This window comes from Larimichthys crocea, chromosome XVII (genome assembly GCF_000972845.2).
Source record: "Larimichthys crocea isolate SSNF chromosome XVII, L_crocea_2.0, whole genome shotgun sequence".
Lineage (NCBI taxonomy): Eukaryota > Metazoa > Chordata > Actinopteri > Sciaenidae > Larimichthys > Larimichthys crocea.
Window position 1 is genome coordinate 17819254 of NC_040027.1, and position 13513 is coordinate 17832766.

General features: G+C 40.9%; 1 protein-coding gene across 2 annotated transcripts in view; it reads left to right on the forward strand.

The window, feature by feature from the left end:
• Nucleotides 1-13513, forward strand: part of sema6bb (sema domain, transmembrane domain (TM), and cytoplasmic domain, (semaphorin) 6Bb) — a 114872-nt gene that overhangs the window by 47690 nt on the left and 53669 nt on the right. For both annotated transcript variants that reach the window (XM_010730261.3, XM_027290236.1), the window contains 2 exons: nucleotides 7892-8019; nucleotides 9414-9528. In XM_010730261.3, the coding sequence (XP_010728563.1) occupies nucleotides 7911-8019; nucleotides 9414-9528 (224 nt within the window). In that variant the 5' untranslated portion in view covers nucleotides 7892-7910. The remainder of the gene's footprint in view (nucleotides 1-7891; nucleotides 8020-9413; nucleotides 9529-13513) is intronic.

A 13513-nucleotide genomic window follows, 5' to 3' on the forward strand; every position in this document is an offset into this window, starting at 1 on the left:
TGATAAAAGCGAAGCAAAGAAATCTTTATTCATATAGAACATTTCACTGTAGGGGAGATATAATGTACAAACAAACAAGAAGAACAATCAGATGCACTTTAAAACACAAACACACAAAAGATAATCAGATGCAGCGGGGAAAACAAATGTTTTCAGTCTGCTTTTTAACAATGTTAATGTTGTAGCAAATATAATGCAATCTGGCAGAATATCTCAGCAGCTTAGACCATAAAAAAAAATAAAACCTGCTTCATTGACTTTTTACCCTTGGAACAACCGGAGGGCCTGTGCCAGATGACGAAGGAAGTATGCATATGGCATAAGCAGGTCACGGCGGCGCTTATTGTGGAGCGAGGCCATAAAGGGCTTTATAGAAAAGAAGTAACATGTTGTTAACTCATGTAACTATGCAGCTATGTAAACTATATGTAACTGAAGCCAGTGCAGAGATCTGACCAGTGACAGATGTAATGTGGTCAGACCTATTTATCTATAGCAGTGGCATTTTGAATACGTTGTAGTCAGTTCACAGTCCTTTTAGGTAGACCAGCGAGGAGACAATAACAACCAGCCCATCGACACCTCAAGATTTAGGTTCAGTATTGTGCCACTGCAGAAAGTAGCGTTCATTTTTGTTGCAAGGCTGAAAGTAAGTGTGTAGAGGTCATGGTCTGTGCATGTAGCGTGTTCGACCTTCATGCCGCTTGTGCTAGGATTCACATCTATGCAGTCGTACCAGAGATATGGCCTTTATTTTTTATTCCGCACATTCTTCTTTCTTGTCAAAACCTGCCGCCGACAGTACATTGCCCACAAAGCATCTCCTGCATGCAAAGCTGCTGGCCTCAAGCAGACTAACAAACTCCACACCCCCTGATTTTTGTTAATTTCCAAACTTGTAATTTTCAGGCCCAACAGACTTACTTGAGGCAATTCATCAGAATTAACACAGCTCCCTCTGGAGCCACAAAAGGCTTTATATAACTTTTTCTTCCACATACGCAGTACTACTTCCCAAGACCTATAAACAGACTTTGATGTTTAAAATCAGTGGAGTTCATTTTAATAACCGTAACCATGTTTTTTCATCAACCTTAAAATTGTTTTAGTTGCCTAATCTTAACCATATTATAGTTAATGTGCCATAACCACAATCTTTTCCAAACCATAACCTTTTGAACGTTGCTATTGGACATTAATAATAATAATAATATCACTGGCACTGACTATAAGTCAAGGTTTTGCAGAATCATCCAAAATGAATATTCTTGTCTGGTCTGACCCAACACAAAATCAGCACATTTATATTTTTTCTGCATCTACGGAGAGGTCTTTCACTTTAGACATATCCTTGAGATTTTAGTTTTTTGAGGGGTTTTTTAAAGATATTTTTTTGGCCTTTTATTTGATAGAGACAGCTCAAGAGTGACAGGAATGTGGGGAAAGAGAGATGGGGAATGACATGCAGCAAAGGGCCAGATTCGAACCCTGGGCCGCTGCAGCAAGGACTAAGCCTTTGTACATATGGGGGATAGTCTACCAACTGGGCTAACCAACACCCCGAGACGAAACTGTTTTTATTGGTGATGTGGCTCTGGAACATTCTGTCATAATCAACAATAAAACCCAGATTTACGACATTTGTGGTACTGAACTTCCAGGGAGAAAGAGGCTAATCAGAACACACTTCCTGCCACAGAGACTTAGCACCAATAACAAGAATCTGGTTTTGTCTTTGTTGGGCTGCAGGAGGTTGTGGGAATTCCAGATCTTTAAGTCTTTAATGCATTCAACCAGTAGACTTGAGTGGGTTGACGTCTCCAGGGACAAAAGATAGGTACTGTATAACAGTGCATCATCAGCAAAGTTATATTTTATGTATATGATTTATGGAGCCTAGAGGCATCATGTACAGACTGAGTAGTATTGACCCTTGAGAGACTCCATTTTCCCACACATAAAGAGATACAGAAAAATGTCATCGCTTTAGATAAGTTGCAAACCAGGCAGTCCTTTCCACTAGGCTACTCTTGGCTGAGTACGGAGATAAATCTGGCATTGCAAGCGAAGTACTGGCTCTCTGCTCTTCCTCTCTTCTGTTTCTTTGTCTTTCTGTCTCTCGCATTCTGGACATTCTTTGGCTTAGCTCTCTTTATGTCCGGTGTGACTCTCCCTCTCTGTTTGAATGCCTCACTTGTCTCTCTTTCACCTCTGTTTATCTTCATTGCTCCCTGTGGTGCATTATTTTTGTCATTTTCTTTGGCTGGCCTTGTCCTCTCCCCACTAACCTGCTTTTTCTAACCCCTGTGTTCATTTTCATCTTTGCCTTAAAATCCTTGTTTCTCGTGTCTTATTTTTATATTCTCCTTATTTCCATTTCCTTCTCACATCCCTGCCGCGCCTAGCATCTCATGTTATTGCTGATTGAAGGAGATCCAAGCGGCATGAGGCTCTCACCTGTCATTGATTTTACACACTTCATAAAGCAGACTCTCCTCTCTCACTAATATGACAATTAGACCAATCTCAGGGAAATCTATGGGGTGTCTTTAAGTCCACATAAAGAAAATGGAACTATCATAAAATCCTCCACTGCTTACTTAATATACTTTCTCATGTACTGAACTCTGAAGGTCATCTCGGCGATGTGCAACAATAAAAGCAGAGCAAAGTGGAGCTTACCCTTAAGCCTGCGGAAAAGGAGTATGTCTTTGAACATTAATTCCTCTTAAAAACTTATTAAGTGTTTTAAGGTTCAAGCTCAGTCTTTTGGTACTTTGAGTGTGTCTGTCTTACAATAACAAAGGTTATTAGAGCTTTAAACCCTTCAGGTTGTTGTTGTCTCCCATCCAGTATTATCTCTTCTTACAGAGCTTTATTGGAAACTGTGAATTGAATTTAATCAGAAAGACGTTCTGGTAGTACTACGTCATCTTGTACTGCCGCTGTAGCATCCAATACTACCATATCACAAGGACAAACAATGTCTTTGAGAATTTTGCAGCTTGCCCATCGTTGTGTAACTATTATAAATCACAGAAAACCATGACAACAGCTGCACTTTAAAATTGAAACCCACATTAATTAATTAAATTGGCAGCGCAACAAGCTGTAAACACAACATTTACATAAAGTTGATATGGAAAACTTGTTGGCAGTCTACTAATACATCCAGCAGACAAAGAGCAACATTAGCATTTATTTTGACTTTTTCATGAGAGCAATGCAAGTTAATCAGAAGAGTAAAGGTATGGACAAAACAACTAAACAATGAGGTTAAAATATTCATTTTAGAGCTGAGATGGGAGCTGAAATGTCGGGTGATAATTCTCTGTGGGTTCATTATTGGGTCTCCTTTCACAAGCAAGTAGCCATGCGATCCATTTTTTAAAATAAAAATATTGATTAGTGCAGCTTAATTATGTGCAGCACCTGCAATTGAATAAAAACATGATGTTTAGTGAGCATAGAAATATATTTTGCCTTGTAGAATGATGATAAAAGGATTTGAGTGAAAATAGACCATGTTTGAATTCATTCTTCCTCTACGCAGGCTTTTTGAAGCTGGGCAACCAGTGTGAAAAGGGATTATATCAGACTATTGCTTGAGTACTGTGTTCTACCAGCACTGATACCTCTGTATAATACTTGACAACCCCTCTGTTAAATATTTTGATCATAAATACCCTAACCACCACAGTGTCCCCATTAATGCTGCTCTATTTCATTACCATTTTCCCTATATCTAGGACACGCATAATCTTGGTTTTCTTTCAACCGTCCATTTTTTTAGTGCAAGTACCTCATGGCTGTGTAATAAAAACACACGCAGAGCGTACTCATCAACAAGACTGAGGCTTGGGGAGAGCAAGAGAGTGAAACGTAAAAAAAAAAGCATAACAAGATGGTGAAAGAAAGAGAAAAGGTAGAGAGACTGGGAAGAGGAGAAAGCGAGAGCTATGGCAACCATAATAAGTGGCAAAAGCATTTCAGAGCATATTAGCACCTTCATTTGATGATGAGGTGTTCTATTTGCATGCAAAGTATCCAAACCCCCGCGGCAGAGGGTCACTATCTCGGGATAACCAGCACCCAATTCCACATTACTGGAATTCCTCACACCTCGTCTTCCTTTCTTCAAACCATTTTGTCTTCTTCTCTTTTAAGCCTCTCTTCTTTAGCCTGACATGACTCACGGCAGTATTAGTCCTCATTAGGGCTTCGCTGAAGACACTAGATGTCATTGATTGGCTGCTGATTTGTTATCTAAGTTATCTGTGTTAGCCACAGTAGAGATCATTGTGAGGTGGCATCGATGGGGTCCACGGAGACATAGCACCCTCCACACCCAAACCCTCCCTTCCTACCCCCGACCTTTTCAGCAGCTAAACGATTCCTTAATGGCTTTGTTTAGGAAATTACCTGCCTAAACACGCATAATCAAATTGATCTGGATCTGCGGAAACAGACAAATTAACAAGTCTGTGTAAATCCTGCTGAAGCGACCGGAGCATTGTTGCGAGTCCTGTTTCATTAATAGTAAACAAAAGCTAGTTAAAGTGGATGGGTTGGTTTCGTTTGACCAGCTATCGTTTCCATTTTTTCTTCCACTGTCGTCACTTGCTATCTGTATTAACTTGGCCCTCAAATGAGACTGTTGGGATGCTGTCTGAAATCAAGCTTAGTCCACAGTTATGTTGTCACCACAGTGGAAACAGTACAGTAGTCCCCCCGGTAAAAGAACTGACACAATAATTTGCTACTGACGGTGTAGCTTTTAACATTTCTTAAATCCATTCAGCCCACACAGCGCTTCAATATGACTTCAGTAACATCTACTGCCATTTCAATTTCGAACACAGGCTGCTATAGTACCCTGGGGTTGAATATTTTGGATTACTGTCTCGTTTCAAATGGTAAAATGTATATGTGAGTTGCAGTATGCCTCCCTCAATGATAATGGCATACTACTGTACAGCTTGTGCCATGCAGCGAGGCCTCTGAATGGACTCAGCTGAAGCCATTTGTCATAATTACAGTGACGCTTTGGCTCTGAACCATTTGTGCGCCTCCACACACAACATACACACTCACACACACACACACACACTCACTTTTAGACTTGTGTGTCTACTTATTCTGCTGTCCCATGAAATTGTATAGCCCAGGGTGTCTAATTATACTAATCGAATGCATACCGCCTGACATTTATTCATACATTATTAATAGCAGAAACAATAGAATCTGTGATTGGATATACTGAATTTCTGACTTCTCATCTTCTCTCTCGCTCTTAATGTTTCTCACTAATCTCTCGCTCCATCTCTCTCTCTCTCTCTCTTTCTATACCCCGTGACCTCCTTCTCTTCTCATGGTGACTCTTTCCCCTTCACCTCCTGTAATTTTGCTTGTGGGTGTCGAGTAATTAGCATGCCGCCCACTTTTATTGTGATGTCAGAGCGAGGAATCTTAGAAATGTCCCATAAAGATTATGTGTCCTGATAAGGTTATGTCTGGGACTCCATTAAAGAGATGGGCTGCACAATGGCTGTTTGTATCCTTCGGGGGAAAGAGAGTGAGAGAGTTAGTGAGTGTCTGAGAGAGAGGAACTGAAACTGTTCATATTTCTACACTATATATTACCACAGTGCACAATGCCAGCTTTCCACATTGCTGCATTTTATTCTATGTTTTTATTTTTAGTTAAACTTAACTTCATTTTAATTTAAACTTTAGATAAACCCATTAATCACTGCACTTAATTACCACATTTTACCGTGATACTTTATGCTATACATTTTGTCATGGGCAATTATTCCAAAGGGAGATCTTAAAACAAGGCTATATAACTTTTGTTTTTCTTGTAATTAAACGTTAAATTCATAGGTAATAAAACTAATCCTTGCCCAATTCAGTAGGACGTTATCCTCGACAGCCTAACAGTAGTGTATTGTGTCTAATGTTAGCAAACTATAGGTAGGTACAGTATTGTTGCATAACTGACAGTCAGTTCTTTAACTTAATGACTATTTTTCTGCTTGTGCTATTGTCATACAAGCCTATGTTTTAGCTTCTGTCATTATCCAATGATGTGTTTATTCCTGTAAGCCGATTCAGCAGTATACAATGATATTTTGCACAATATTGTGCTCTCAACTTTGTGGCAACTTTTTGGGAAAGCAGTTTTCTGTTTGAATGCGACAATGGTGCCGTGCCAGTTTGGCATTAAAGAACTTTGGCCTGCACAGAGCCCTGACCTCAACCCTCTTCAACACCCTTTGGTATGAACTGGAGCACTCAATATTGGTGCTTAAATTAAACTGTGTTCTTGTGGCTGAATGGGAACAAATCCCAGGTTCCAAGATCTCGTGGAAAGCTTTCCCAGAAGAGTGAAGGCTGTTACAGCAGCATGTTAATTCCCACGGTTTGGGTATGACATGTTCAGTTATCATTCTTTTGGTTGTAGTGTATGTAATTTTATATATTTAGAGTCATTTTATTGTGTTATACTTGCTATTGCCTGTCATTATGACTCATGCCGTGTCAAAACTAACTCTAAGTGAAGAACAAAATATAATCTCTGCCAGTAAAGCTCTCAAGCCTCAATTGACTTGAACTGAACTGAAGAAGAAGAGAGTCTAACAGAGTTAAAACACAGAAACGGGGGGTGCGTGTTTGATTTTGCATTCTTTACACATTGTTCACCTGTGACCACAGTAAAATACTAAAGAGTTTTGCATAAAGAAATACAACCTTGAGTATTCAAATTCGAGATGTTGCATGAAGTGTGTTGTGTTTTTGCGGCAGTGGAAATGGATGCCTCCCCACTTGATTTTCAAAGCAAATTACTCCATGTTGCATTCAGCATTAAGGTGAACAAGATGAAAGTCGAGTTACGGGGTAAATTACAGTGTGTTTTGAGGTGAAGACAATCCCACGCCAGGCTCGTATGAAGAGGGAAAAAGTGATAGATGATTGCAGATCAGTCAGAGCTAAAGATAATAATAACTTGAATAAAAAAAATAGGCAGTTGGATTCACATTAAATTCCACCACACACATGCTACAGCAGCGAAATTGCAGTAACAGCATGCGGAGGTAGCGGCCGGCCAGTCATGCCTTCTGAGGTTTGTGGCTGAAGTCAATAGCAATTGTGAGAGCTTTTCTCCTGCGAGGCGGAGTGCTTGATGCATTTTCTAGATGGATCGTGGTGGGTAACTTAATTTGGGTATCATTTGTATTTCCACATGAATCACATCCGAGACCTGCGTGTGCGTCTGTACCACCCGATGAAAAATACCGACAGTTTAGCTTCAGTATCAGAGAGGTGATTTGCGTCGTTGGCAAGCATTTAATTTAAACCACGAGTTCTCTCCCCCTCTCTCTCTCACAGAGTCTTTCATACCCTGCATAATGCTTGATGTCGGGAGTGTTATTGAGCCTTTCACTCCCCCTCAGCCTATACAGATTTTCCATTCATCTACAGGCCATACATTGCCCTCTCTCTTGCCCAACATGTTACCCCTTTGACTCCTACTCATTTTTCTCAGATGTGTCATATACGGCGGTGACTCGTTTGAAGTGGTCATGTGGTGGTGCCACAGTGATCTGGCCGTATTCATAGCTGACTGGACACTTCTCCCTCAGAGGATGACTTAATCCCTCCCTCTGAGTAGCTATTTATCTCCCCTCACATCAGAGCGAAGAGATAGAGATGCTGTGAGAATATAAAGATGAAGCTTCAGTCGAGAAACCCACCCAGCCAGTTAGTTAGTGAGTGATTGAGTGTGAATGTTTTTCTTGTGTATGCTTATGAGGGTCTCACTCCTCTGCCTCATTTAGCAACCACTCACTCCCTTTTCTTGTCTTTCTTTCTTTTTTTTTTTCTGCAGACTCCACCGTTGTGTTGCTATGACGACCGTGGCCCGTCCCTCCTTCTTCCTGCTGTGCTGGTTGCTCCGAACGGCCAGCTCGGCGTTCCCAGAGGAACCGGGGCCTCTCAACTTCATCCCCACTGAAGGTATTGACCTCCTGACTTTCTCACCCTCTAGCCACCTACTCCCCTGCGTGCCTCTCTCCCAGGTCGTGATGTGTGAGGTGTGGGGTCGCGCCCTAACGGGCAGAGTGTTGAGTGTAAGAGAGGGCGTGAGGGAGGATTAGGTCATGGTGTAGGCTGTTGCGGTCAGATGGACTCTCACACAAAGGGTGTTGACTGGTTTCCAGATCAGGAGGTGTAGGGTCGTACTCAGGAATGAAACCAGAATGAAGGACGGGGCTCCTGAATTTATGACTTTCCCACACACATACTCAGACCCTCAAGAGACGGAGCTTCTTACACACTCAGACTTTTAGTCTCCATATCTACTTGAGAGTCTCCAGTTCAGACAAGACCTTGATTGATTACCGTTCAATAATATTGATTGATGGTTTCCCAGCGGAGTGCTGATTCTTCTTGACGTATCAATACCAAAAAGTAGAGAGTAAAAGTTGTCAGGCTACTGAGAGCTACACTGGAGTGGTTGCATTAGACTCAGTTATAGTAGAAAATTCTGGTTCAGCTGAATGGACAGACAAGACAAATAGGGTGAAGGTGAACACTGCGAGAAAAGGTAGAGGACAAGGAGAGGAAAGGATGATTCACAGCAGGTTCCGGAACAGAGTGACATTGATACTACAGGAAGAAATTACAGGATAGAAAATAAGCAGAAGCAGACAAAATATAGAGGTGACTAACAAGAGGAAACAGATGAGTGGACTATAGGGTGGATATAAAGAAGAAATGATGGAAGAGCAGGGAGAGGATGAAAGGGAATCACATGGAAAAGCTCTTTAACCAAAGTCAAGGTCAAAGACGACAGTGCTGGTTTACATAGTAATCCATCTGATTTATATGTAACTGTTTTTTAAAATTCCCTTTTCACTGTAATTTCTTTGTCCGTGGGTCTACATGATAAAAACATGCTGAAAATGCTCCACCGCTTTCCTCCTTTCCCCCTCCTCGATGTACAGAACTACTCATTCTCTGAAACACAGAACATTTACTTTAACCTTTTTGGTGTTTTTTTTATAATGTCAGCTCTCTCCATGTGTCTCTTTTTTTGAATTATATGAATCAGTTGGCAGAACAAAATAAATAAATAAAAGTGTCATATGAGGTGAAGTATAGAGCTTTTTCATTTTCAGAAGATTATTTGTTTCCTGCTCTTCTCTTTGTTTCTGTGTGCTTAACATAGCAGATATGCTGCTGTTTCAAATGCAGGTCTCAAACACTGTCTCGGCATCACCTCCAATATCTGATACTACTCCCGAACTGTCAAAACACAACACTACTTTTATGTTGACTACTTTTGTAAAAAAGACGAATGTCAGTTCGGTATCAATCTTTGCGTGTTTCTGTCTCTCGTTTGCTGACAGTGGTGAGGAGACACCCTGTGTTTCTGGGCCGACCACATCGAACATGGCTGAGACAAGAGCCTTTACATATCCAGAGGGTCCTCCAGGTCAATCGGACTCTCTACATTGGAGCCAGGTACAACACTCATCATTACACGCACACAAATAGTGCTGAAGTTATAGTGTGTGTGAAAATGAAATCTGGGACCTATGACATTCCTTTGATTACTTGCATCACACACATAAAAATATAGACCTGTCAAAGCCATTTTGAGCTTTTATATCTGTCGGATTGTCTTTTATCACTACATTTGTTGCCAAGCAACATTAGTCTTTTTTTATTTTTTATTTTAGGAGTGACAGTGTCAGAGCCTCAAACCTAACTAAAAAAACACTGTTGCTGTAGAAAGATGCATCACATCATATTCCTTGCTAAATATATTCATCGTATGGCAGGACTAAATAAAAATGGTTCAACATGCTATAAATAATATTAGCATTCAGCCCAAAGGAAAGCTGTGCCTAACGCTGCTGGGGCAGGAGGACATCATAATGCAAAAACATCCTCCATCTGTTTGCATTCATCTTCTACTGCCACGTAACTACAAAACAAATGGGGGGAAAAAATCAAGGTGGCACAGTGAAGCTCAGCCATGCATCTTCACGAGGCATGGCTAAACGCTTGCTTAAGAAATAATTGCTCACAGGGCTTGTTGTTCAACTACTACAGCATATGCTAATGCGGCCAGAAGCGTGCCAAGCGTGTCAGTCATGGAAGCTCTCTTAACAAACTGTCTTGATAACTGTCAGTCAGCTGTTTACATAGATAATTCAAGGTGTATTTGTGCCATCAACTCGTCTATAAACCATGCTTCTTTTAATGGAGCAGTTTATTCAGGTGGAGCCCGTATAAAAACTGGATAGTAGAAGACGGCCAAGTTATGATAGCTTCCTCTATTATCAGATCTTGTGTCCCAATGACCGATTTTCTTTGCCCCTCGGAGCAAATCCATTAATTGAGACGATTTTAGTAAAGTGTATTGATTCTCTGTAAAATCATGACGTTTTAAACGCTGGTGTCTGAGCATTATTTTAACATCAAAACTTGAAGGTATTGAAAGATAATGCCGTCATTTTGTTAATATTCTCAGGTTCTACCATTTCTTCTGATTTACTTAATAATCACTTCTGAATTAAGACAATTTCAGTTTTTCTATAACAGATCTGTTACAGTAGCTTCATTTGAAGGCTGATACGTGATCCAGTAAATGTTTTATAGTTTGATGATGATGCTCCCCATATGTCTGTGTCCATGTCCATTCTGTTGAACGTGGTGATCCTGGACAGACACTAGCTCTGGTGGTCAGGGGGACCAGACGAGGACACTCAGCTGCTTCAGGTTTACACTATAAAGCTACATCTGCTGCCCCCCCCCCCCCCCCCCCCCCCCACGCACCCCAGAACTATTCAGGAGCTGACCTAAAACAGACTGAGCTAACAAAAACCATAGGCTTCAAGATTTACCGCCCAACTTGTCCAAAAGATAATTTAGCTTGAAACATGCAAAAAAAAAAAAGTGAGAGAGGGAGAAAGAGAGAGAGGCAGTCAGCTCCCACATATGGCGCTGGTTATTTGCTGTAGTGGCAGCCTGAAAGAAGATTGAAGTGGTTTTCAATAAGAGACGCCACTGTGGCCCAGGAAATGACCCAGTCCCTGGCCTCCAGCTGGTCTAACCTCACTACTGAGAGTTGGTAGTAAATATATCAAAACATGTAACATGGTTCCAGCCATTCTGTCTGCGCTGAGAGAGGGTCTATAAGCATGCACAGACGCACAGCCTGATAAAACTGCCCACAGACAACTACTGTATGACTACTGCAGTCTGCAGCTCTGCCTTAAAATATAACCAGAGCCACAAAGCACTCTGAGAGACATTCATTTCAATCTAGAGCTGCAGAAATTCTTACCGAATAACAGAGGTAAACTGATACGAATGTCTCAGCCGACAGGAGGATAATGAAATACTAGACTGACAAGCAGAAAAGATGAGAGAGGCAAGGGAGGTTGATGACATCATGAGAGATTCAGAGAAAGAGTGTTTCAAGAGTGTGTGTGTGTGTGTGTGTGTATATATATATAATAGAATATATATATATATATATATATATATATATATATATATATTCGTTGTACGTGGCTAATAGTGTTTGCAGCTTCCTGACAGAAAATGATCAGTCTAGAAGGGAACAGATCCATGTGCAAATGCTTGTGTGAGGCACAGACATCGCGGCAGGGAGGCAGGGTTTTAAAATGTATAATGCATAAATGAGTACCTGCGTGGTGGCAGGTATGACTGCCGAAAGCTCCTACAGAGTGCATGGCCTGATATGACGCCTCACTCATCCCCAAATCCTGTCACCATTAGCATAGCTGCTCCTCAGACTGCAAGCGCTGCTAAATCCCTGCTCCGAGCACCCGCTGAGAGTAGCTACCTCTCCCTGTCCTCTTCCCATCTCTGCTAAATGAAAGTAAACCATGTATTTGACTGGTGGCAGGTGTAGTAAAGCGCCTTGCTGTGTTAAGCCTCATTTCATTGCCGTCAAGATGAGCAGCTGTAGATCCTGTGGTCTTCAGCCCTTGGTCAGATCCAAAAGGGTTAATCCTCATAAATATAAACCAATTGGCAAGTGTTTATCTATTGACAAGATGACCAACAGAACGGAGCCAACTCCTTATTAACTTTTCCGATTGTGATAAAGCATAAAAGGGTTTTTGCCATCTGGTTGTGTTTGTGTGCGTTTCAGTTTTGCATTAGTTGGAAAAGGGGAAAAGCGTGTTGACTGACTGCCATGTTGGCTCAGTTTATAAGCCAACAGACACTGACCTAAGAGGTCATCAGGTGTCACCAGGCGGTCACAGACAAGTCAAATGCCTCATGGCAGACGGACAAGAAGACGCTCAGTTGTGGCAAAAACGGGGAAGCTTGGGAGGTAAAAGTGCCAGACCGTTCAGCTGTAGAGCGGCAAGCAGGGAAAGTTTAGTGTGCAGACGACAACAAGTATGTGGGGAGAGACACAAACGCACAGGTGAAGACACCCACGTGGACACAAAGACACTGCTTCCACACTACAGCATATACTAGTACCACAAAGTGTGCACTAGACTAATCCTCATAGGGTACTGTTTGGCAGGCGTTGTACATTTTAATGCACATGCTGATGCGCGGACTGATTTTAAACTACAACTTTGGAAAGCTGCTGTTTTAATTTTTGGAAATTAAATTAGGGCTGCAGCTAATGATTCTGTTCATTAGCAATCACTCCACCGATTTTTTTTTTTTTATTAATCAATTAAACATTTGGGCTATGATAGGTCAGTGCGATGGTCTGTGCTGGCAGGCATAAGGAGTCAATTTACTATGAGTCAGATTAATCAAAAGGTTTTATTTACCAAAAGGTGCCATAGAAAAGGTCAACTAAACTGAGCTGAGCTTTTTAGACATAAGGATCAATTCAAATACAGCAGAGGAACAAAGAAATTACAAATACTGACATTTAAATCAGTTGTATGGCTGCAGGGGACATCTTCACTATCCTAGAAGAGTAAGAACACATTTGAATGCATCAACATTTTTGCCTTTTATACTGTAAATACAAAGAACAAAATTCAAACAAAAAAATTCTGAATGTATTATAAGTATACTTAATATCTTTATTATTTCATTTCATGTCAGTTCAAATTTCTTCTGTGGAAAAATATTATCTGTTTTTTGTTGCCTATGCAGGAGATTTCTGTTGTTTTTATCATGTACGTTATCAGTTTTTAAAATGTAGTAGTACATTTTTTTTAAATTTGGTTCTTGCTGCCTTGAGTTCAAGTATATACGTGTTGTTTTAAGTTACTGTGAATTTAATGCCTGTAGTCTTTGACCAAAACGTTGCTCTCTCAATAAATGTTGGACTGGATTTTACTAATCCCACTTTTCAGGTTCAAGAGCACTACAAATTCGGTATGTTATATCTAACTGGGACACGGCTACTTACTCAGGCATATATTTGCAGACACCCAGTTACATGCAAACTCGCACAAAGATATGCTACAGAGAACTCTGCCTCAGTCAG